Below are 21,146 nucleotides of genomic sequence, written 5' to 3'. Positions count from 1 at the left end.
TCTCGCACAGTTACCACGTTCTGACAAAGTTAAGACGTTGTTCTGGCACAGTTAAGACGTTGTTCTGGCACAGTTAAGACGTTGTTCTGGCACAGTTACGACGTTGTTCTCGCAAAGTTACGACGTTGTTCTCGCAAAGTTACGACGTTGTTCTCGCAAAGTTACGACGTTGTTCTCGCAAAGTTACGACGTTGTTCTGGCACAGTTACGACGTTGTTCTGGCACAGTTACGACATTGTTCTCGCACAGTTACGACGTTGTCCTCGCAAATTTAAGTGGTTGACTGGTTGTCCTCACAAATTGATGTGGTTGTCCTCGAAAAATTACGTGATTGCTTTCGAAAAGTTACCTTGTTGTTCTCGCAAAGTTACGACGTGGTTCTCGCAATGTTACGTCGTCGTTCTCGCAGCCTTTATTTTGCAGTGTTGTGACTAAATTCTCGTCAAGTTACGACTTGATTCTCGTCAAGTTACGACTTTATTCTCGTCGAGTTACGACTTTATTCTCGTCGAGTTACTACTTTATTCTCGTCGAGTTACTACTTTATTCTTGTCAAGTTACGACTTTATTCTCGTGTGTTGTCACTAAATTCTCGTCATGTTACGACTTTATTCTTGATCTGTTCTGTTACAGCTGACAATGTTATGACTTTACTCTGGTAACATTAGGACTTTATTCACTTAAACAATAACATTGTCACTGTATGACCCAAATCCTCTGTAGTCAGTAGACTGCAGGGTTGCATGCTGTGCCGCCACGCTCTTCGTAAACGTATCTAAATAAAAGGAACTTCGCATCATCGGAACCCCCGTCATTGGGCTCAGAGAAACAGGGTCATCTTTCGTTATCCAGGAGGTTTGTTGCTTCATTGTTACAGATAAAAAGCCTTAATGACCTTAAACTTTCCTTCAATTGTCAGTGTTAGGATGTAGCATTAGCTTAGCTAGCATTTGGCATCATTAAGCATTCCAGGTTAGCAGATTTTAAAACTTCCAGCCGACTGTTTATGTCAGTTGAGGCTGCAGGGGGGGCTGCTATGGTGGTACTGCTGCTTTGGACGGTTTAGGCAAAAATGAGGGATCAGCTGAAGCTATTTTAAAGCAAATAATATTAATTGATTAGTTTATTTTTTAGAGTTGAATTGACAGAATTTTAAAATTTGTAGATTTTTGTTGTGGCCTTATTCGATGTTTTAAGCTGCTCCTCCTGTATTAGGACTGCTTAAATCCATTAATTTGTAAAAGCTGGCAGCGATCTTCAGTGATATTGAAGCTGCTAAAAACACATGATAGGTAACGTAATAAAAGTTTTTGATTAGGGAAGATGATTTGGATAAGAGTGCATTTCATTAAACAGATGCTTTTAACCCTTCAGTTCTTTAGTCTTCCACCAGAGCGACTGTTTTTATACTATAAATCATCCAGGCCCTGTAGAGCTGGTATTTGAGCTCATTAGTTTATTTACTCGTCCTGTAAACTCACCACATCCCTCCCATCTTTACACCTCCCCACTCTGTCTGTCCCTGTGTGTCTGTTGCCACAGGCAGGGCAGTGTTGGTACGTGTTGTTCTCTGTGTGTGTGTGTGTATGTGTGGACGTGTGCAGGACCATTAACTCTTGTTTTGCCGGAGGCAGAGAATCACGGTGCATGTGGCTTTTCTGCACGATGCAATGGAATGGGTTTCATGTTTGCCACGGTCTCTAATCCAGCATCCGCTCTGGTCCGTCTGCAGGAGGGCTGTGAAAACTCTGACCTCTTTCTCTCATGGTCTTTCTGTGCAAACTGAAGACCCGTCTTCCTGTCCAAGTCTGACCCCCGTGTCCGACTTCCAGCTTGGTCTGTTCCGTGCAGTTTTGGCTGAATTTCTTCTTTTCTCACTCGTTGGATTGTCTGTTTTTTTTTTTTTTTATTCCTCTCCTGGCATCCTCCTGATCCTTTTGCAGTGGCACTGTGTGAACGGGAGGCCAGGCCCCAGTGCCTGCTGGGAACTTTCAGTGTCTCCCCGCCGTGTCTACCTGTCAGTCTTCCTATCTCTCTGGAGTCGGTCGATGCGTGGAGATGCTAACTGCTGAAGACTGCCTGAATCCTCTTCACACTAACTCCTCCCTTTCACTGGCTAATTCTCTTTTTACAGGCTGATCATCCAGGTGGAGACCCACTGGCACAATTGGAGAAGCTGCTTTATAAATTAAGAGGATTATAACTAGAGTAACAACCGTAGGGTCCATGTTTGGAAGCTGGTTGTGAATAATTTTTGCCCATAATGAGTCTAAAAGGGTTTAACTTGGGAAGATTGTTACATGTAACTCATCAGGTGCATTAAAAAAAGCAACATCAAATTAAATTGGGGGGTCTTTCTTGCCCCATCAGACACCTGAGTGAAATACTCTCAGCACTCAAATATCCTCAGGATAATGGTGCTACATTGGAGCTAGTTAGTTCATCTCGACCTTCTCTTTTCTTTCCACGAGAGAGGTCCGTGCAGAAATCACTTGCCAGTTTGTTTTTACATTGGGTCAGGACAAAAACAAAGCCTCGTCTCTGTGGGTGTGGCTGTGAAAGAACTCCCTGACCGCGCCGAGGCCAGTTTCTCTAACGGAAAACACATGAAAAATGTTAAATAATCTTTCTCTTTTCTTAGCAAAGTTTGTTAAAACAGTCATAAAAAGAAAAAAGTGCTGAAAACTTTTAAAGGTCGGAACAGGACCTCTGCATCCTAATCACCAAAAGTTGGTTTCGTCCTCTTGTGGGCAAATCTCCCCTAAAACAATCTCCTCTTTTCTTTGAGTAGAGGATGCACTCCATGTCTCTGACTGATTCACCATCTCCTGCTTCAACCCAGCTCTGCAGCTTCCACTGGTCAACGACGGCGGCAGCCGCTCCTCATCCTCAGAGAGCTCGCCTCAGCACCACGCCTACCCCAGCCGCCCACGACACATGCTCACCCTACCTACGCCTCCTTATGGCCTGCAGAAGAGCCTCGAGAAGTAGGTGTAACCCTTCAAACAACACTATTTATTGGGAGATTGTTTCCAAGTTGGAAGAAGTTTCTCTTCCCTTCCAGGAAGCTTTCTCAATTCAAAATGTCAGAATTAGCGTTGAGTTCGAGGCTTTACACAGCAGTCCAACAAACGCTTTGTTTTTGTTTAGAAAACATGCAAATTGAAACGGCCGAACAGGTCCACGCCTTTGGAATGGCGTCGTTTGGCTTCTTTTGATGACCAGAATGTTCACATTTTGGACAAAGAAGACAGGTTGTTTGAGAGGGGCGTGAAGGAAGCCATCTATGTTAAGAAAGAAACCAGATTTCAGCTTTTAAAAACCCACAGTTGATTCTTTCCTGTTATCATCGCCGCCCCACCCCCTTTATAGGGGAACAGAAGACCTCACCTTTTCAGCCAGGCCAACAATTCCCTTTAATGACCCCCCCCTTTCAGAGACATAGACAGGTATGGGGCATTGCAGGCTAACAAAGAAGCCAAACGACCCCCATTCCAGAGGGGGGGGACCCGTTCATTCGTTTCTATTTGCATGTTTTCTAAATAAAAACCAGGCTTTGTTGGGCTGCTGGATAAAACCTGGAACTAAACGCTATTTCTGACATTTGGAATTGAAAAAGCTTCCTGGATGGAAGAGAAACGTCTTCAAACTTGGAAACAAAGTCCAGTGGATTGTTTTTTTAACTTTCTTTGGAATAATTATGACCTTGAAGACTGAGAATCTTCACCATCATATTTATTGGGAGCCACCTGTGAAGGATTTCTATGAAAAGACGGATTGATGAAAGCCTCCTGTTATGAAGGGGAGATCTCCAGCTTCTAAAGCTCTACATAACTAAGACTTACTTCCTGTACTCTTTTATTTTCATTTTTTGTTTTTTTCTTCAGTGTGGAAATTGACCAGAAGCTGCAGGAGATCATGAGGCAGACGGGTTATCTGAAGATTGATGGTCAGGTGAGGATCACACTTCAGCATTTTAGTGTCCGACATGTTGCAGTACTGGAGCTTAAACGTCTATCCAGAAGCTGAATGAGTAAAAGAGGAATATGAAGCTGACTAGAGGGAAACGCTCTAGCTTGGCTATTTGTGCAATTTTGTGGTCCAAGCCCTAAAAAGAAAAGGAGATGACGTATTTGGACAAAGACATGGCTGAGCAAACAGGGCTACTAAGGTCTGTCAGTTTTACAGAAAGAACTCCATTTCATTCATTGCCCCCCCACCATGCTGCTGGGTTTACATCTGAGAGGAAGAAGAAGAATCCTTGTTTGCCCACTGAGCGATTTGCCCACGACCCCCTTACGATGACCGACTGAATGTAAAACATGTTTGATTTTCTCCCGACCTTACGATTCCTGATCAGGAGGTGCTCATGAGAGGCTGATCGCCCCTCGTCACCCCCGCCTGTACGCTACGCCACGCACAATCAGGCTGAAAGTCGGCCCTATCAAAAAAATCTCCCCGGACTGAAGAATCAGCCCGAAAAGGGCAAAAAAAATCATACAGTGTACGCTGGGGCTGGGTAAAAAAAATCGATTTTGAATCGATTCCTTTACATTTTTGCAAAATCGATGTCCAGGGAATGAGATCGATTCATTTTATAGTGACTCGCGTGACGTTCACATTCAAATAAGCAGAAAAGATGCGCTCAAGATGACTTCAAGCCAGACAGCTGCAAATATATCCAATAGGTCGACTGAAAACATTAACAAATGGAGGCTGAGCAGCAAACACCCTGTAGTTACAGACAACGCTGCAAATATGGTTTGTGCATTGGAGATAATGCAGCTCATGAATGTCTGCTGTGTCACGTCTGCTTGCTAGAGTGAGGCTTCACTTTTTCACATTTCACAAACAAGTTTATACTTTTAAGACAGTTTTGTTCACAGTCCATGTTAAAACTGTCTGATTTACATGTTTGCACTTTGTGTTTAATGTGACAGGAAAAAATAAAATGTATGAATACTTTGAAACACAGTTTCATTATTGTAAAAACAGATCGAATTGTAATTAATTGATTTAGAACTGTATGAATCAAAATCGAATCGATTCAGGACTTTGCCGAAAACACCCAGCCCTAGCGTACGCCCAGCTTAAGGGGGTTCTTCTCTAACCTGACTCCGCCAGATGGATTTGCTCCGCATATCCATCTGGAAACCTTCCGTTGAAGTAATTTTGCGAAGGGGCGAAAATACTGGTTAGCTGATTGGCCTATGTTGGTGATAGACGGGCCAAATAAACCTATCAGATCAACGAAGCATATGACGTACTAACAGAGCGACGACGAAGAGGAGCCAATTGATAGATCAAACTCTTGCCGAAACCAGTCGGGAGAAGAGCAAAAACATCTTTTCCTCTGAGAAAAGCCTCCAGAGCAGTGTTTTGCTCTTATTTCAGTGAAGAAATACTCTGTAATTCCCATAAAACTTGCTCGATAGCCACGCTAATGCTAGTTTCATCGGCTGAAGCCGCCATGTTCTTTAGACTGAACTGTCACGCTTCTCGTTGCGTCACACCTCAACCCGCCTCAAAGCCAACGCTGATTGGACGTTCGTTTGGTTAACTGCTCCAAGTTTTCTTCAACGGAGAGTCTCCAGACTGATCTGCGAGTGAAACCTTGAAAGCTCGCGAGATCAGGATGGTCTCACGAGGCTAGGATATTATAGAGCTTGGTTTAAATTTGGGCCATGTTTTCATCTCCAGCGGTATCCAGCTGAAGTCACTGACCTCATCAGCGAGGGAGAGATCGGCAGTGGGACGTGTGGACAGGTCTTCAAAGTCCGTTTCAAGAAGACGGGCAACGTCATCGCTGTTAAGGTAAGAGGCTGGGTGGTGTTGCTCGAAGGATCAGGAGTTCCTTTGGACATCATTGAAAATTACACACTGTAGCTTCAAAAAGAAATAAATATTTCATGACAATTTTATTAACAGCAAGTAGGGGTTGGCGATATATCGGATATATTCGATGTATCTTGAGTTTTCCCATGCACGATACTTAAAGTTGCAGGGAAATCATATTTAAATATCAAATCATTCCATTTGTAGGGGCTATCCAAGGGAACAAAAACAGTAACTTGCACTATACAGGGGTGAAAAGAGTTGTATTGTCTCACATCAGCCAGCAGGGGGCGGCAAATTCCCTCCATCATCTATGTAAAAACAAGCCTAGCAGAGGCGTTGGGAAGAGTTGTTTGCAGATCTAGCAGCGATTTCATGAATGAATGTTAAGCTGTTAATGTTTTGTGTTGACAGCAAATGCGTCGTACCGGAAACAAGGATGAAAACAAGCGTATCCTCATGGACCTGGATGTGGTGCTGAAAAGTCACGACTGTCCTTACATCATTCAGTGCTACGGCGCCATAGTCACCAACGTGAGTATCTCCCTTCCCAAAAAACATGGCAGCTTACCCGGAAATCCCACATCCTCCGTATCCTCCCTGCTGCGCCTACAACCTCCGCTACGACTTCCCTCATCCTCGAGGACATTATGCACGATTTATTGTTATTAAACTTTTAGGAGCATAACGTTCGTAAATGAACGCTTAATTTAATATGACATATAAAAAAATCCCCATCAGCATCCAGCATATGAGCAGTTTCTGCTTGAGTATTTTCTTTTTATTGAGGATTTTTGTAACAGTGATAACTAGCATCATATAAAATTGGTTTGTATCAACTAGGACTGCAACAACGAATCGATACAATCGACTTTTAAAAGCGTTGGCAACGAATTTCATCATCGTTTAGTTGTGTCGCGCGATTAATGCGTCATCCACCGCCGTCGTCATTGCCCTGGGTCGCCTCCCCCATCCCAACCCTGTTCTCCCGCGGCGCTCCCGCAGGAGTCCCTCTCAGCGCTGCAGTCAGAGCCACAGGATTGCAAATGAAGCGCGCATGCGCGCTTTGTAAAGTGAACAAAGTCGTAACATGCAACTTTTGTAAAAACAAATGAACATGGCACAGAAGCACCACTGTTATGATGCAGCACCTGAAAAGGAAACACGTTGGAGCCTTCAATGGCAGTGAAGAGAGCTGATCAGCAGGATGAGCGGCCATGTTTGTTTGGTTTTAAAGTGGGGAAACGTAACGTTAGTTTCTCAGGTAGCTCATCTGATGCTGTCCTTACCGTGTTAGTAGGTTACAGAGAGTGATAAGGTTGGCTACTTATTTTACTTTTAATTTCATTTGAATTAGCTTAAGCAGCGTTTACATTTACTTTATAAATAAATTAACTTGCAAATTATGAGGGCAAGACTTTTAAAGTTTAAATCTTCTGGCAAAGATAAAGTAAAGAAGATCCTGCAATTTATGGAAGTAAAGCAGAATAAAATCCAGCAAGATCAGTAATATGTCAATTAATTATCTGCCACATTCCCATGTAAATATCTGTCTTTGGAGGATGTGTTTTTTAGCACCCCTAGTTCTCTCATTTTTATTCCAAATACAATTTATAATTTGAATCACAGGGCTATTTTTATCTCTATGGTTCAGTATTTTCTCAAGTAGCAACTTTAACTCCTATACTTTCCTGTCTTAAAAGGCAGAACTCTTCTAGTCTAAAAAAACTAATTTGTTGAAATGGGGGGGCCTATTGTTTGAACCCCTTAGGGGCTTAAAAAGCAAAAATGCCTTTTTTTGCACTTTATGAAACAAAGTAGCCTATATTTTGTGGATGTACAGCTACATTTCTCATGTAAGTTTGCGTAGTTTTAACTCAAACATTTATTTTTCATATTGCACCAGGACAGTTAATGAGCAACCTGTACTTGTGTGCTTGTATGTTCTGTCTAAAATGTTTATTTTGGAATAAAGAGGTTAATATAAAAAATATTTTTTGTCCGATTCATCGATTAATCGAAAAAATAATCGGCCGATTCATCGATTTTTAAAATAATCGTTAGTTGCAGCTAGGCTTGTCCCGATCCGATCCACGTATCGGATCGGGACGCCGATATTGGCAAAAAAAATGCGTATCGGCAAAGCATGTAAAATGCCGATCCAGTTTTTAAAAAAAAATCTGGTCCGTATTTTCCAGTTTCGCCGATTGAAACGATCCATTCCACTATTTTGTGCCAGTGTTTCCCTGTTTTGCATTTTTATTAAAACTTACAGTAATACTTGCACCTTTAACTGTTTACGGTTTTACTGTTCACTGTGCAATTTTCAGATTGCTATTCATAATTTTGTCCAGTTTGTGTTTATCTCTTAATAAACAGGTAAGTTTGTTGTTACCAATCATTGTGTTTTATTCAATCTCACCCAATTTAGCTGGCTAGATGTTATCAAGAGTACTAAAACCCTTTTCTACATGAGTCTTACAACTAAGGCTAAATACTTTAACTTAAACTTAAATACATGCTCGGATAGGCTGGTATCGGCCAGTATGGGTATCGGATCGGAAGTGCAAAAACCTGGATCGGGACATCTCTAGTTGCAGCCCTAGTATGAACTATATTTGTTCTCAACCCCCAAACTCCCCGACTCTTCATCCATGCCTGCCATAAGAAGTGTCTTTTGAAGTTGGGAGAGGCACTCTAGGAAGTTTTCTCTAGATTTGATTAAACTTTTAAGCCTCTTGATCCATCCATCCTCTGCTTCTCCGGGGTCGGGTCGCGGGGGTAGCAGCTTCAGTAGGGAGGCCCAGGCCTCCCTCTCTCCAGCCTCTTGGTCCAGCTCCTCCGGGGGAATCCCAAAGCGCTCCCAGGCCAGCCGAGAAACATAGTCCCTCCAGCGTGTCCTGGGTCTCCCCCTGGGCCTCCTCCCGGTGGGACGTGCGCGGAACACCTCACCAGGGAGACGTCCAGGAGGCATCCTAACCAGATGCCCGAGCTGCCTCAACTGGCTCCTCTCGACGTGGAGGAGCAGCGGCTCTACACTGCAAAAACAATCTAGAAATAAGTGAAGATTTCTTAAATTAAGTCAATTTAACCTTAATTTGAGTAGATAAATAAGAGGATTTGCCAATGGTATGAGTATTTTTACTCTTAAAATAAGATAACATAAAAATGCACTTGAAACAAGACAATGCAGTCGTTTTTTCTTATTTTAAATGTGAATTTTCTTGTTCCATTGGCAAAGTGTGTCACTTACTCCCTCAATCCAATAAAAAATGCAGTTAGTTTAAGACAAAAAGACTTATTAAGATTTTAATTTTTTGCAGTGTACTCTGAGTCCTCCCAGGATGACTGAGCTCCTCCCCCCCATCTCTAAGGGAGAGCCCAGCCACCCTACGGAGGAAACCCATTTCAGCCTCTCGATATAAATTTAATATTTTGATGGAGATGAAAAATCTGCTTCCTGGTGTGTTGAAGTACTAATAGTTTGTATTCAATAATCGAATTAAACGGTCTTAGTTTTTGGGAATATATAAGAATTATGCTCTAATTTGTAGTTGCCAACCAATCCATCGTTACTATAATATAATTTGACAAATCAGATCTTCTCGCCGCTGTTTTTCCTGTGCGGTGCGATTGCAAACGCAGATTAACGCGGCCGGAGCTAATAATAGCTTGGCTCCGTATTTTGACCGCACGACGTACGTGAGCGGAGACGGAGGATGTGGAATCTGGGGGTTCATCTCTGTATGAGTCGGTGGTTTTTATAGTTCTAATACACATGCAGTAAACTCAGGTAAATGTATGCAAGTGTTCCTGAATATCCGCCGTTTCTCTAGACGGATGTGTTCATCGCCATGGAGCTGATGGGAACATGTGCAGAGAAGCTGAAGAAGAGGATCCAGGGCCCCATCCCAGAGCGGATCCTGGGGAAGATGACAGTCGCAGTAAGTCACAGAGCCGCACTCGGGCTTCTGACACACCTTACTGGACCTAATCGTTGTTTGTGCTGCAGATAGTGAAAGCATTGCTGTACCTGAAAGAGAAACACGGCGTCATCCACCGCGACGTCAAACCTTCAAACATCCTCATCGACGCTAAAGGTCAGATCAAGCTGTGCGACTTTGGCATCAGCGGCCGCCTGGTGGATTCAAAGGCAAAGACTCGCAGTGCTGGCTGTGCTGCCTACATGGCGGTGAGGAAGCATTTCACACTCAGAGCAAAGCAGCGCTAACGCTGCGTTCACTAGGGCTGAAAACAATCGGATTAATGAAACAACGGTCGACTAATTCAGTCACTTAATGGTTAACTGGAGTATAGAGACTGTAGAACGTGTGTTTAGCTGACAGAGCAACCGGCTTAGAGCAGGAATTATACCAACATTCTGAAAAATTAAGTAAACATTTTGCAATCGAGATAAAAAAAAAACTTTTTCTTCTGCCAATAATCTATCCAGAACTCCTCAAGTGGAAAAGTTTTAGTTTCCCCTCGTTAAATTTAGTAAAGAGTCTTCTTGTGGGAATCTTTTTCAGTCCGATTATTAATAGATTAAACGACAAAATAAAATATTTGTGGTCTAAATTTGTTTTTTTTTAAATCCGTAAAATAAATCGGACTGTTTTACTACACATGTTTTCGAAGTTTATTACAATTTTATTTTTACCGAAATTGATTAATTATCCCCGAACACACCACCTTTCAATATTTATGACAAACATATGAGTGTTTTTTTGTGCAGCGCTGACGCACCTTGTGCTGTTTTCAGGGGCGGATCTATACCAAATGTGCCAGGGGGCCAGGCGGGGGCCAGCGTGTTTTAATGGGGGCACAGAAATAAAAGGAATAAAAAACAGGCCATGGGATTCAAATAGATTAATAATAAGCTGCATGGAGGAAAATTTCTATTCAATTAGGTTTATTTAAAATTCTTTGTGTTATCAGGTAAATATTAGTCAAACGGTTTATGAAAACCGTCCAAACCGTTCGGTTCGACTGTCTCGGTTCGGTTCGCGTGTGTTGCGTTCGGTTCAAGCGCTGCTCCTTTTTCTCATAGGCGAAGCGTTTACACTCCAGAGCAGAAGGTGGCGGTACTGCGACCAAAGCCAACCACCAGTAGTAAACAAGAAGAAGAAGCGAAGCAGAGTAGCCGGGTGTAGCAGAAAAAAATCAGTTGTTGTGGAGAATTGTGTGGGTATGGCGAGTGGGAAAGAACAGGAGTTGGAAGACGCGCCAGCAGCACTTTATAGGTCTGCTGTATGGGACCGCTTTGCATTTAGAGTGACCTACGATGACGGCGGAAAGAAAGCTGGGGATAAAAACAGTGTGCAAGCATTGTGCAACACGTTTTGTTTATGCTAACAGCAACATACAGGTGCTGGTCATAAAATTAGAATATCATGAAAAAGTAGATTGATTTCAGTAATTCCATTTAAAAAGTGAAACTTGTATATTATATTCATACATTACTTACAAACTCATATATTTCAGATGTTTATTTTGTTTAATTTTGATGATTACAAATGACAACAAATGAAAATCTCAAATTCATCATATCAGAAAATTAGAATATTGTGAAAAGGTTCAAAATTGATGGCCCCTGGTGCCACACTCTAATCAGCTAATTAACTCAAACCACCTGCAAAAGCCTTTAAATGGTCTTTCAGTCTAGTTCTATAGGCTACACAATCATGGGGAAGACTGCTGACTTGACAGTTGTCCAAAAGACGACCATCGACACCTTGCACAAGGAGGGCAAGACACAAAAGGTCATCGCTAAAGAGGCTGGCTGTTCACAGAGCTCAGTGTCCAAGCACATTAATAGAGAGGCGAAGGGAAGGAAAAGATGTGGTCGAAAAAAGTGTACAAGCAAGAGAGATAACCGCACCCTGGAGAGGATTGTGAAACAAAACCCATTCAAAAATGTGGGGGAGATTCACAAAGAGTGGACTGCAGCTGGAGTGAGTGCTTCAAGAACCACCACACACAGACGTATGAAAGACATGGGTTTCTGCTGTCGCATTCCTTGTGTCAAGCCACTCTTGAACCACAGACAGCGTCAGAAGCGTCTTGCCTGGGCTAAAGAGAAACAGGACTGGACTGCTGGTGAGTGGTCCAAAGTCATGTTCTCTGATGAAAGTAAATTTTGCATTTCCTTTGGAAATCAAGGTCCCAGAGTCTGGAGGAAAAGAAGAGAGGCACTTCATCCACGTTGCTTGAAGTCCAGTGTAAAGTTTCCACAGTCAGTGATGGTTTGGGGTGCCATGTCATCTGCTGGTGTTGGTCCATTGTGTTTTCTGAGGTCCAGGGTCAACGCAGCCACATACCAGGAAGTTTTAGAGCACTTCATGCTTCCTGCAGCTGACCAACTTTTTGGAGATGCAGATTTCATTTTCCAACAGGACTTGGCACCTGCACACAGTGCCAAAGCTACCAGTACCTGGTTGAAGGACCATGGTATCCCTGTTCTTAATTGGCCAGCAAACTCTCCTGACCTTAACCCCATAGAAAATCTATGGGGTATTGTGAAGAAGAAGATGCAATACACCAGACCCAACAATTCAGAAGAGCTAAAAGCCACTATTAGAGCAACCTGGGCTATCATAACACCTGAGCAGTGCCACAGACTGATCGACTCCATGCCACGCCGCATTGCTGCAGTAATACAGGCCAAAGGAGGCCCAACTAAATACTGAGTGCTGTACATGCTCATACTTTTCATGTTCATACTTTTCAGTTGGCCAACATTTCTATAAATCCTTTGTTTTTATTGGTCTTCGGTAATATTCTAATTTTCTGATATGATGAATTTGAGATTTTCATTTGTTGTCATTTGTAATCATCAAAATTAAACAAAATAAACATCTGAAATATATGAGTTTGTATGTAATGTATGAATATAATATACAAGTTTCACTTTTTAAATGGAATTACTGAAATCAATCTACTTTTTCATGATATTCTAATTTTATGACCAGCACCTGTATACCGAACCGAAAACCGTGACTACGAAACCGTGAACCGAACCGTGGATTTTGTGAACCGTTACACCACTAGTAAATATATATTAATAATTTAGGGTTTTTACATATTTTTGATATCATTTAAGTTAAAATTCTTAAATCTCTTCTTGAGACGGTGACATTCACACAGCTCCCGAACAAAACCGACGCGTTTATAGCTGCTATGTCCAGGGGATCGTAAAATACAGCTACATCAGTGCATTTTTTTTTTACAGAATACTTTCTAATCATCCAGGCCAACCCGTGCGTGCTAACAGTAGGCCAGGACTCTGGTCCAGCTGAGGTGAGGGTAGTGCTATCCAAACCTTGAACAAAATGTTCACTATCGTCTGATGGGTCGCTGATATGTCTGCGTTTTCCCGTGGGTGGGGGATCATCCTCTGACTCACTGTCAGAATCTAAACCGCTTCAACATTCGAAGCATTTCTAAAGCCTGTTTCGCTCTTAGATTTCTTCCCAAAGCCATTTTTTCCGTATTAGCCAAAGAGTTGTTGTTGCTAGGTAACATTACCGAACGTCAATCAACTGCAGGAAGAATTTACATCGCAACTAATCATACCCGCATACCCAAAGTCAATACCCGTTTATCCCTGTAGTTTTGTACAAAATATAAACTTTAATCTACCTCAACAGTTTTGTATCCTTTTAGTCATGTACAAATAAAAATGTTTTTGTTTAGTTTTTGGTGTTTTTTTTAAAGTGTATGGGGATCTGACCTTAAATATTTTTTTTGCACATGACTAAAGGGATAGGCGGCCGTTAAGGTAGTTTAAAGCTACAGTGTGTAATAATTAGAGGGATATACGGTCAAAAATGTAATATATTATACATAACTATGTTATTTATCATCATCTACGAGCTCAGCCTCTTAACCTTAATATTTGCGTTGCCTTAGAATTCGTTATTTATAATTACATAGGAGCGGGTCTCGCAGCCATGGAGGCAGACATCTTTGCGCTACGGCAGCGCAGAGGCAACAAACTAGCGATTGCAAGATCACCCATTACGCTCGAAAGTAACTACGGTGAGTTGAGAGAGATGAACTGAGACGGTACTGAAATCTATACCCTACACAGACTAATGAAATACTATCTGTAAAATTATCTATGTAAACAAACCTCATCACTTGAGAAGGTAGGTGATGCGGACGTCTGGGAAGACATTTTGTCCCATAACGCTCGCCGTACTGTTGGGGGGGAGAAGCGTTGGGGGTGAGATGTTCATGTTGCTGCAGTCTGCAGTCTGACCGCTAGATGTCGCTAAAAGTTACACACTGTAGCTTTAAAGTATATTTTTCTTACAAAACCAAAGGAATAAACACAAATCTTACATCTTGCGCATCTATATTGACTCTGGGTATGCTGGTCTGACGGGGTATGCTCATCTGACAGAACACTGTCAAAATGACAGCTGTGGGAGATCGAGGTAAAATTAACCATATTTATTTTTGACGTTTTTATTTTATTTAAAATACTGCGTGAAAATTAAGAAATATATAAACAGGAAAAGTTGGTTAACATGAGCAGCATGATTCATGTAAATAAAATTATTTCCCTTTGAAACCTCAGAACCGTCAAAATGACGGCGATGGGAGTTCTAGTGTTAACATGAGTCCTTTGTTTTGCTGTTTTTGCAGCCTGAGAGAATAGACCCTCCAGATCCCACCAAACCTGATTATGACATCCGAGCAGACGTGTGGAGTCTGGGCATTTCTCTGGTAAGTCGGCTACATGTGGCACCATCTAGTCCTTGTTTCCTGTCTTAATGTTGGCAGTGGGCTTTAGGCTGCCCTGCAAGGCTTTAAACCTGGGTTTAACCAGAGACTAAGCCATTCTCAAGCACATATCAAGGAGCTCATTTTGAGCCTGGATCCAGATTTATTGTTGATTCTGTTCATGGTGGAGAATCCTGCTTCACAGCAGCAGGTTGAGCCAAACATCCTCTAAATGTGCAGGGTCATCTTTGAGCACGCCATTTCACTTTTCTTTCACCAGTTCACCGCAGTTCTTCCAGCAGTCCACACTTTCTCTGCTCTCTTTTTCTCATGGTCTTCTCCTTCTTTCCCATCGCCCGGCTTGCCACAGGTTTGCCTGCTGTGTCTAAAAGTAGCAGCAGCAGCAACCCAGACTGACAGCTCATTGGCTCATTTGGATCACGTGCAGCCTGGAGCCGGACGCTCCCCAGGGCTTTACCGTATTAACAGGAGAAGAGGCGCAAATGAAATTAGACCCTGTTGTCGAACAACATGCAGTAATTTATAAATGTTTTAAATCAGGTTTGGTCCAGCTTAGCCAGCAGGTGGGTCCAGACCGGGACTGTGGTCCGCTAATCTGTGACCTCTGGTCTATAAAAGCTGCTTTATGCAAACTGCTGTTCTTTTTTTATATCAGCTCAGTTTCTTAATCGGCAAACCAGGTTCAAAACATGTATTTTCTAAATGGAAATAGAAGAACGTTTAAGTTTTGTAAAAAGATGGTTGAATCATTTTAAGTATCGCGTTACATGTTATTTAATTAAAGCCTTCTAAGAGATTATAATAACTGAGCTCTACCCAATTAGAACATGATTTGAATAAATCACCTTTACCTTTGATCAAAATGAATGTCTAATGGATTCAGCATCTCAAGCACCATCTTGGACAAAAGTCAGGGAATGATGTCTTCTGTTTGGTTTTTCTTTCTTAGGTGGAATTGGCCACAGGACAGTTTCCCTACAAGAACTGCAAGACAGACTTTGAGGTTCTGACCAAAGTGCTGCAGGAAGATCCTCCTGTTCTTCCTCTCAGCATGGGATTCTCTCTCGACTTTCAGTCCTTTGTCAAAGACTGGTGAGTTAAAATCATGTTAAAGACGCATATCACACTCGACCAACCTCTTGAAAGATCATCTCTTATCCTAACTCTTACCAATAGCTCTGTACCCCTCTGCTGCTCTTCCATACTTCCGCTTCTCTCTCTCTCTCTTTGCTCTCACTACTGAGTCTGACTCTGGATTTTTCCTCTGGAGAACTTATCATCATATTGTTGATAACTGTTTAATTGGGTCTACAAGCGTCTGCTAAATGCATAAACATTTAAATCTCTGCTCTTTGTGGTGCTGGCATCACCTTCTGTTGCAGACATTTTTAATCACGCTCCTTCCTTTAAATCAAACCCAGTCATGACAGGTCTGTCTCGGCTCACTTCAGAAGTATTGACGCCCCGATCTGGTTCTCCCCGCGCACTATTATCTCGTTCTCTTCGTTTTATCTCTGCCAGTGATCTTAATGCAGCGGGAAATGTCTCTGCTCCTTTCAAAGAGGAACAAAGTTTGGTTTTTTTTATAATTAAAAACGGATAAATTCTGATCCTAATTGTGGCCCAGATGGTTCTCATCAGATTGCATCACAAGCCTTGATTAGTTTGCAAATATGGAAAATAGGCATTAAAGAAGCCACAAAAATCCTGCCTGCACTTTTTCCTGTAGCCTTCTGGGGGGCAGTAGACCTGTAGAAGAAAGTACTCTACTCAGATTGGATCTAAATTGAACTGGATACAGAATGCAGCGTGAAATAAAAAGATGGTGAAAAACATGGTGGTAGTTATTATCCTGCACGATAACTTTTCTTTAGTATGAAAAACGATGCTGGTGGGAGTTTGGATGGTGACGGATGCAGGGCAATCCTGGAGGAAGATCTGCTGCTTTGGTCGAGGATCACCCTTAAACAGGGCTCCCGCAGATCCTTAAAAAGTCTTAAAATGCATTGAATTCTTCAATGCATTTTATTGGTATTATAATGTCTTAAATCAGTCTTTCATAGGTCTTAAAATTGTTACATAATAGGATTTTATTTTTGTAATCCATATAAAACAATAAAATAACTGACAATATTTTTCTTACATTTACCAAACCGCTCGCTGTAACCATTATTGGTTCCGTCCCGATAGCAGAACCAACAATATAGATGTTGCGGCCGGCCATGGGATGATGTGTCAGTAACTTTTTATCTGGACAACATAGTGAAGTTTTAAATTCAACGAAAAATTAGCTATCCATCCAAGATGGATGTATGTAGATGAAGGACCGTGGGATTCAAGGCAGTGGAGACATGTGCGAAGCATTAAACTCAAAGCTTAAAAATCAAGTTATGGAGAAGCAGCGGGTATTTCATCGTTCTGTTCCACCCTTGTCTCTGCAACGCCTCCACGGCATCTCTCACATCACCAACAGCGACAGTAGAACCAAATCTCAGGAACTAATGAAAGTAGGGGGTTGAGTAGGGAACAAAACAGTTGGTGAATTCAGTTCAGTGTTTATTGTTAAAAATATATCTGTTTTTTGTTTGTTTTTAGCTTTCTTCTTATATGGAAAGTGTTTCAAAATTTGAAACGCATCTACTGGGCCAGAAAGTACTGGTTTATGTTAAAATAAACATTTGGGGTAAATTTGTTGCTACCAGGTTTTTCCTGTGTTTATTGTCAGGTTGGTCTTAAATTTTTAATTTAAGTGGCATTAAAAAGTCTTGAATTTAACTTGCCTTATGCTGTAGGAACCCTGCTTAAAGCAGGACAGATCGTTTTTAAAGTATTAAAAGATATTTGGACGTTTGGCGGACATTTTATAACTCAATTGGCCAATAACCGGCCTACTTTTTAACCAGACCTACTTAAAAACACTTGAGTTTTTTTCCCCAGTTTTGAGTAGTTTTTGCAAATGACTTTTTATTATTTTATTTTTTTTATTCAGCTTTATTATCAATACACTGTCACAAGTACAGAGCAGCAAAATTAACTCTCTGAAATTAACCCATCCCCTTGGGGAGCAGTGGGCTGCCATTATGCGGCGCCCGGGGAGCAGTGTGGGGTTAAGGATGTGGTCGGAAAATTTTGTTTCTCTTGTTTCATATATTGATTTATGCTATTTACTTATTTTAAAAGTTTTCACTCAGCCTGTTTCACCTGTTATTAAATTGTTCATAGATGCTTCAACTGAACATGACTGAGTTTAAGGTATTTTAAAAAGAAGAATTAATGTGAGTTTGGATGCTTCACTTGGGTATTTTGCTCTAAATACAAGTTTTCTCAAATATTTTACCTTTTTCTTTCCACTTTGCAACAAAGCAGTACGTTGTGTAGGTCAATCATATAAGTTAGTGATGAAACATTCAAGGGGTGTGAATACTAACTAACTAACTTTTCCTATATAGATATTTATTCTATAATCCTGCAAAGAAGCATTTTGAAATGGTTTTGTTCTTAATCTGACATCTATGCATGTTTATCTACAGCCTCACAAAGGACCACAGAAAACGGCCAAAATACCACCAGCTGCTGGTAAGTGATGCTTTATTATTCCCATTATCTGGGGAATAAAAGCAGCCATGGTGGCGACTCACTCGTGCATTTTTTAGTTTTTTATATGTATTATTTTTTTTCTTCCTCTCGATTTAACAGGAGCACAGTTTCATCCGGCGCTACGAAGTGCTGGAGGTGGACGTGGCGGGCTGGTTTCAGACGGTGATGGAGCGAACAGAGTCGCCGCGCAGCAGCCAGTGTTACAGCCATCAACACATGCTCCACTCACTCCTCAGCAGGTAGCCTAGCCTCGGCCGTCCCGGTCTCAGCCGGGCCGAGCGCCGGACTAGACTAGCCGCTTCACGCAGGCTCGGCCCGCTCTAGTCCAGCTGCTCACAGCTACGCCCGGCTCCAGACCGGACCCGCCCGTCCGCCGGGGAACCCGACGAGCCCATAGAAAAAGCAAAGACTCAGCAGAGGACTCTAGAGGGACAGATGGAGCGATGGACAGCGATGTGCTAATGGATGGATAGACGGTCATTTTATTATTGAGTAATGTGTAGAGTTTGGATTAGCAGGAGAGGAAACGCACGCTAGCTAGCTTCACTCAGACCGCACCACACCGACCATCTCCTGTGTGTTTCCACATTTCCTCCACATTTAGCTCTTTTGTTTTCTGATTGTCGGTGGATCGATCAGCAGAGTAGTCACTACACACTGGAAAAAGACGTTTGCTAGGTTAGTGAAATCCTTTTCACACACAGACTGCAAGGAGAGCAAAATGAGAAATCTTCAGGTGTTTCTACTGTCATTCATTCTCAGGCTCTACTTTAGTCTAAATAATGTTTGTCTCTATTTAGTGAACAAATATCAGCTTTTATAACCATGTTTTCATCCTCCATCACTGCAGCTCTAACCCCCGTCATCTATATTTTCATCTATATACGGATTCTAGACTTTCTAACTTTCTATTCAATATATAATTACGCTAGATGTTTTTTTTTTTTATTGCATATTTGGGAAAAACAAAAAGTTGTACAAAAAAAAAATTAGTGTTGCATTGTAGCTTTTTAGACATATTTGTCTTTGGTTTTTGCAACACGTTTATCAGAATGTTCTTTAGAGAAGGATGAGGGCGGTTGGATTCTGGGAAGTTTGTTTAGGAATATAAGAGAAGGCAAACAGGAGAGATGGAGTTAAAACGGACGGTAAGGCAGGGAGCGCGGATTATATCTTCTTCCAAACATCAGTCTGTTCGTCTACCTCTTCCCCTTTTTGTTCAGTCTGCCTCAGCTGTTGAGCAAGGCGTAGATTTATCAGACCAAAGGCTGCGTGCAGTTTGATGACGGGAGCGTAGGAGACGGTGCAGCAAGTTTTAGGTGTTAGGAATTAAACCAGTAAGTTGTCTTTATAGAGCCGCTGGGAGGGAATGTCAATCTAGGAATCTGGTTTCCAGCCAAAGTCCCAATTCTGCAATATCATGTCCCAAAAAAAAAAAAAAAAAGAGTAATATTTGAACCTTTTTTAAAAGAGAATCTGAGTCGTTAGCATTTTTCTTCATCAGATTCAGAAAAAGAAATGTCTCTTAACGTGCTAGGATGTTAGTCATGTATTCCACTTTTTAATCTAATGAAAGGGATGTTGTAAAAATTATATTTATATATAGTTATATAAAAAAGCATATTTAAGTCTTTATCGTTGACAGGATACAGTTTGCGATATCAAAAAAGCACCACGGCACAAAAAACAAAAAAAGTCCCATGACATTCAGGGAAGGTTTGATAAGGAGGAAACCGAATCCAAAATAACACTTATTGTTTTGAGAGCAGGCTGCACAGGAATTTTCCGTCATCCTTGAGTCTTTTCTTGCTGGCTCCATGTGGCGAGTCCAATATTCCGTATTAGTTTGGCTCTTCCGCCTTGAAGCGAGCGGCACATCCAAGATATTATCCCATCTCAACTTTGAGTTCAACCACCGCAGCCAGCCTGCGTTCAATCGCACCTAGCATACGGCTAAGCTCCCGATCTCGCTCATTCACAGCCTTTGTGAGGGCGTGAACCGCAACCGGCAGCCTGATCAATGCCCAAATTGCCGCCGACATCCTCCGTATTTGTAGATACATAAGGTTCCCTCCAAATCCAAACATACTTCTCCGACATCCTGCACTGACATTGTAAAACACACCATCCTCCAAGCCTTCCAGGAGTCCATGGTGTATCCCACGAAGTTTGTCCCGGCAGGACAGGACGGCTCCCCTTTTCCCTTTCTTCCAGTTGAGAAAATTGGATCAATTGCAGTGAGAGACCAGCTGAGCAGATCCACTGTTTGAGTTTGGGTGATATGAAGAGAGTGATCAGAAAAGACGAGACACAGCAAAGCGGGGAAGGAGCAGAGTCAGACTCAGAACAGAAGTGGAAATATGTAAAACTAATCCTGATGTCACGTTGGGAGTTTTAACGAACAGATTCAGCCGATTTTTAGAAGAATGAACCCGAATAGTTTCTGTGAAAAAGTAGACGAATAAAAAACCTGAAGATTTGACTAATATTTGTAAAAAAAAACAGATGCCGGTTTAGTATTATGAATTGTAAACTTCAATGTTCTTTCAAGAGAATGTCGGTTCTTACCTTAAGTCCTAAAGTAGAAAAATGAGTTTGCGAAACAATCTTTGGCCCCCAGAATTTTTATTTGGACCTTCCTGACGATGAGGAATGTTTAGAACACCGCAAAATATTTTTTTTCTTTTAAAAAAATTCGATTTTTCTTGAATTGAGGAGGTAAGTGAGCCAATGGAAGAAGAGAATGTACATTTAGAATGAGAAAAAACAATTGCCTTGTCTTATTTCAAGTGCATATTATCCAATTATCTAATTTTAAGAGTAAAAAAACTCAATTGGCAAATTTGCAAAACAATCTTTGGCCCCCAGAATTTTTATTTTGACCTTCCTGACCAGGAGGAATGTTTAGAATGAAGTAACGGCAAAGAGTTGAGTGAAGAACGACAGATGTTGGTGAAGGAATA

The 21,146-nt window shown here is 41.6% G+C and overlaps 1 protein-coding gene across 3 annotated transcripts in view; it reads left to right on the top strand.

Moving 5' to 3' along the window:
- The window catches only part of map2k7 (mitogen-activated protein kinase kinase 7), a 31,386-nt gene extending 11,731 nt beyond the window's left edge, over positions 1-19,655 (top strand). For 2 of the 3 annotated variants that reach the window (XM_038273513.1, XM_038273512.1), the window contains 10 exons: positions 2,843-2,987; positions 3,888-3,954; positions 5,701-5,814; positions 6,250-6,369; positions 9,672-9,779; positions 9,848-10,027; positions 14,488-14,568; positions 15,536-15,678; positions 18,117-18,162; positions 18,283-19,655. In XM_038273513.1, the coding sequence (XP_038129441.1) occupies positions 2,843-2,987; positions 3,888-3,954; positions 5,701-5,814; positions 6,250-6,369; positions 9,672-9,779; positions 9,848-10,027; positions 14,488-14,568; positions 15,536-15,678; positions 18,117-18,162; positions 18,283-18,426 (1,148 nt within the window). In that variant the 3' untranslated portion in view covers positions 18,427-19,655. Of the gene's footprint in view, positions 1-2,582; positions 2,587-2,842; positions 2,988-3,887; positions 3,955-5,700; positions 5,815-6,249; positions 6,370-9,671; positions 9,780-9,847; positions 10,028-14,487; positions 14,569-15,535; positions 15,679-18,116; positions 18,163-18,282 lie in introns of those variants that run through there. The other variant, XM_038273514.1, reaches the window with a different exon arrangement.
- Positions 19,656-21,146: the final 1,491 nt, after the last annotated feature.

Source organism: Cyprinodon tularosa, unplaced genomic scaffold, assembly GCF_016077235.1.
Source record: "Cyprinodon tularosa strain WSP-4 unplaced genomic scaffold, ASM1607723v1 ctg874, whole genome shotgun sequence".
NCBI classification, from domain to species: domain Eukaryota; kingdom Metazoa; phylum Chordata; class Actinopteri; order Cyprinodontiformes; family Cyprinodontidae; genus Cyprinodon; species Cyprinodon tularosa.
Note: the sequence above shows the minus strand (reverse complement) of the source record. Positions and strands in the feature narration are given on the sequence as shown.